The sequence below is a fragment of the Penaeus chinensis genome, chromosome 29 (genome assembly GCF_019202785.1).
Source record: "Penaeus chinensis breed Huanghai No. 1 chromosome 29, ASM1920278v2, whole genome shotgun sequence".
In the NCBI taxonomy this organism is placed as follows: Eukaryota; Metazoa; Arthropoda; class Malacostraca; order Decapoda; family Penaeidae; genus Penaeus; species Penaeus chinensis.
Window position 1 is genome coordinate 21,838,569 of NC_061847.1, and position 3,800 is coordinate 21,842,368.

A 3,800-nucleotide genomic window follows, 5' to 3' on the forward strand; every position below is an offset into this window, starting at 1 on the left:
GAGTACTACCTGTCTCGCCCATTCACTCTTTTCTTTGATATACAAAAATATTTTACGTTATCTTATTTTGCTGTTACTAATGTTTATAATATTATAGTAATTATAATGTTTATAATAAAAATAACACCATCGATATTCATAGCACTAGTAAAAAATACGTTTTTCCTGAAATCAGGTAAGGTCACAAGATCTACTAATTGATTCCTTTGTGGCTTACCACTAGCAGAGCCATCTATGTGCCGAAACATTTCACAAAAATATTAAAAAATGAGCACCGCATTTTCCCCATTTTTTATTAATTTTTGCTGGCAGCAATGTTTGCATGTCTAATAATTGCTCACAGCCCTGTAAGAAGTTATTGTGATTGATTATTAAGAGTGTTAAGGATGTCATGACTCATGACTAATGAAGGTATATCCAAATAGTATTTATCCGGAGCGATTCAGTATTTTGCTTCAATTTTTTTTTTTTTTTTTTTCCCCAAATGATGACCATTTTTCCATATGGGGATGCTGAAGTCAAAGTCAGTTTTTTGACACATTTGAAAGATAAGCTCAAAGTGTTCTTAAATAATTCAGAATTATAAATCTAGTAAAGGAAATTCATGTAAACATCTACTAAAGCTGGTGGAGATTAGCATAATGTCATACCCCCAAGAATGGGTTAGAGTCTGTACTTAGAATAACTTCTCTTGGTTGGTAGTTTAAAATGTAAAGTGTTTCCCTGCCTGTAAGTTGGCTCTTATGTATATTGTGTATTTTTTCCTTTACAGTGTTGCCTACAAGTTGAAAACTATAAATTCTTGATGACAGAGCTAGTGTTGATGCTAATTAGCCTCTTCAGTTTGGCTTTGTTAACAAACACTTTGCTTTTTTCCACATCACTGTTGCACCTGGCATCTTGGTTAAAAAGTATAAAGATATTTTTCTTTGTTTTGCAGGGTCTCCTTATGTTCATAGCGTTTGCAAACACCTGGAGAAGCACTGTGGGCAGGATATAATGAAGGCCTTTCAAGAGATTCATAAAGAAATGAATTTTTCCAATGGTTTCATGCGAGCCCGTCCCTACTACAGTTTTGCTTTACAGAAGATGTTTATTATTCCCAAAGCTTATAAGCAAATGTAAAACTGCATTTATTACTGTTAATTATATATCACACATGTGCTTTGCTCTTGAAAGATTGTAACAACAGCTTCCACATAAATGACAGAAATTAATAGATTGCATAATTTGGAATATGTGAATAGAAACTGTTGCTGGTGGTGCACCATGCAACAGTGTGGACGGCACTTGTTCTTGTGGGGCATGCAGCTCGTCTTCCTGGCAGTCTCATTGGTTGGAGGTGTGAATGTGTTGGTGATGGATGCAGAACATCATTGTCAAACCAGCTATGTCTCTCCTGTGTTGAAGGTTGTTGAGGTTCAGTTGATACTGTTGGGTCGTGTCTTCTATGGTTTTCTTCCCTCTTTCTTGTATTCTATCCAAGATTTAGAGCCTAGTGATGCTTGCTCATACCCATGGGAGGTAGAAGTACTCGAGTGAAGAGCGATTTTGTGCCTTGTAGAGGAGTCCCTTCCCTTCACTGTCCAGCAGATAGCTGATTCTTCTCAAGGATGCAAGTTTCTGTGAAGCCCTTCTCGCCAAGCTTTCTGTGAGACTTTTGAATGTCTCTTTTTGTTGTATGTGATGCCCAGTTTCCTCTTGTGGTCTTTTTTTTTTTTTCCACTGAAGTTAACTTTGATATCACTGTTCATCCTCTTGACATTCATAAGCTGGGTTTTATTCAGGGTAAAGGAGACCTGCCATTTCTCCCCCAAGTCAAAATTTGTGTGAGTCTGTCATTTAGTTTTTCTGTGATGGCATCCTGTTCCCTAGGCTCATACCTAAAGGAGACTGTTCCATCATCTGCAAATGCTTGGGCAGAGGGCCCAGTATGCTTCCTATAGGGACACCTTCTTTGATATCGTAGCAAGCAGAGTGTTTTCCATTGAGGACTACTTTCATTTGTCTGTTAAGCAGATAATATTTCAAAAGGACCAGGAGTTCTTCATCCACTCCAAATGCTTTTAACTTGCTTAACAAACCTAGGTGACATACCCTATCAAAGGCTCCCTCTATGTCCAGGGCTAGAACACAGGTGTGCTGTCCACAGTAAAGTGCAGCTGACCAGTCTGCAGTTATCTGTAACAGCAGGTCGGCAGCAGAGCAGTTCTTCCGAAAGCCATATTGCTGGGTAGACAGGTGGTTTTTGTTGAGGTGGTTTGTTAGGTGAGAAGATACTATTTTTTCAAGTATCTTGCTGATAATTGATAACAAGGAGACTGGACGGTAATTTTTTGGACTGGCTTTGTTCCCCTTTTTAAAGATGGGGATAACATTACTTTGTTTCCAAAAGGCCATTTGCAGGAGATTAAGCATGTTAAAAATTAATGTGAGAGGAGATGACAGCTCCTTTGCACTCCTCTGGTGAGACAGAGGTTAACACCCACAGTTCCTGTAGCTTTTCTTGTCTCTACGTTGTGCAGGAGCTTCTCCACTTTTTTCTCACTTCTTATAATCCTGCTTATTTTCTCATTACTCAAGATGGGAAGTGTAGATGGATTTTGCTCAGCATATGGATCTGTCATTTTACTTGAGAAATGTCTTGCCAATGCATCTGTCTTTTCTTAGGAGCCTACTTCTAGTGTCCCAACTTTTGTTATTAAGGGTGGGATAGTTTCATCCTTTGTGTTTCCTTGCTTGTTTTTGACAATATTCCACCATAATTTTATTCCAACTTTACCATCTTTTAGTTTCTTTTTTGTAGTTTTCTCTCATTGCTGAATGGCCCACTTCTGAATAATGTTCCATTTGTTGTGCAGCCTGTCTATGAAATTACTTGTTTCTATTTTTAGGATTTCTTTTATAAAAGATCCAAGGTTGATCAGAGGGCTTCGATAAGTAGTTAATATGAGGTTCAAAACGATTTTGTATCCTCATGAAAACAGAGATGAAAGAATTAACCTTCTGATCAATATTGCCCTGGATTTCATTGTTCCATTTTATGTGAGACAGAGCCTCGTCACTGTTTTGTATAGACCTCCAACCTTGGTCCCTCTTGGGCTGGGCCCAGCTACCACTCAATGCTTGATTCCAGTTTACATTACCTTTTGTTATTTACTGCTTTGCATTATAATCTTTTACAAATAAATAGTCGAGTTGTACCACTGTATCATTGCTACCCATCAATCCAAGTACTGAGGTTCTATACCAAAATAGAGCCTCTTACACTCTCTCTCCATCCGTCTCTCCTTCCATCTCTCTTCCTCTCTCTCTCCCCACGACCCCCAAGCAGAGGCTAACAGACTGGGCAGCAACAGTCTGCCAGCCGAGCTGAGGGCAAGACAAGAGCATCTACAGCCAGACAGACACGCTCAGATCAGAGAAAGGGCAGCCGAACCCGATAACTCAGACGTTATCTTTTCTCTGAGGGAACTAAGGAAAGCCTATAAAACCAGTTCCAACACAGCCCCTGGGCTCTGATGGGATCTCGTACCCCATTATCTCCCACCTAGGACTAGCAGGTGAGCGTGCACTCTTGCAACTCATCAACAAGTCCTGGGAAACTTCCACTCTACCCCAGAGTTGGAAGAGGGCTACCATAGTTCCCGTCCCAAAACCAAAGGAGCCGGGGAAGTACCGCCCCATCTCTCTGCTCAGCTGCCTGGCCAAGACGGCTGAGAGGATATTACTAAACCGGCTTCAATGGAAAACGGGACCCCGCACGAACACCTTCACGGGTTCACAAGGGGCATGGGCAC

At 40.3% G+C, this 3,800-nt stretch overlaps 1 protein-coding gene across 3 annotated transcripts in view; it reads left to right on the forward strand.

Moving 5' to 3' along the window:
* LOC125040704 overlaps positions 1-3,203 on the forward strand; it is an 18,518-nt gene extending 15,315 nt beyond the window's left edge. For all 3 annotated transcript variants that reach the window (XM_047635399.1, XM_047635401.1, XM_047635400.1), the window contains one exon: positions 941-3,203. In XM_047635399.1, coding sequence (XP_047491355.1) covers positions 941-1,125 — 185 coding nt within the window. In that variant the 3' untranslated portion in view covers positions 1,126-3,203. The remainder of the gene's footprint in view (positions 1-940) is intronic.
* The last annotated feature ends 597 nt before the right edge of the window (positions 3,204-3,800 follow it).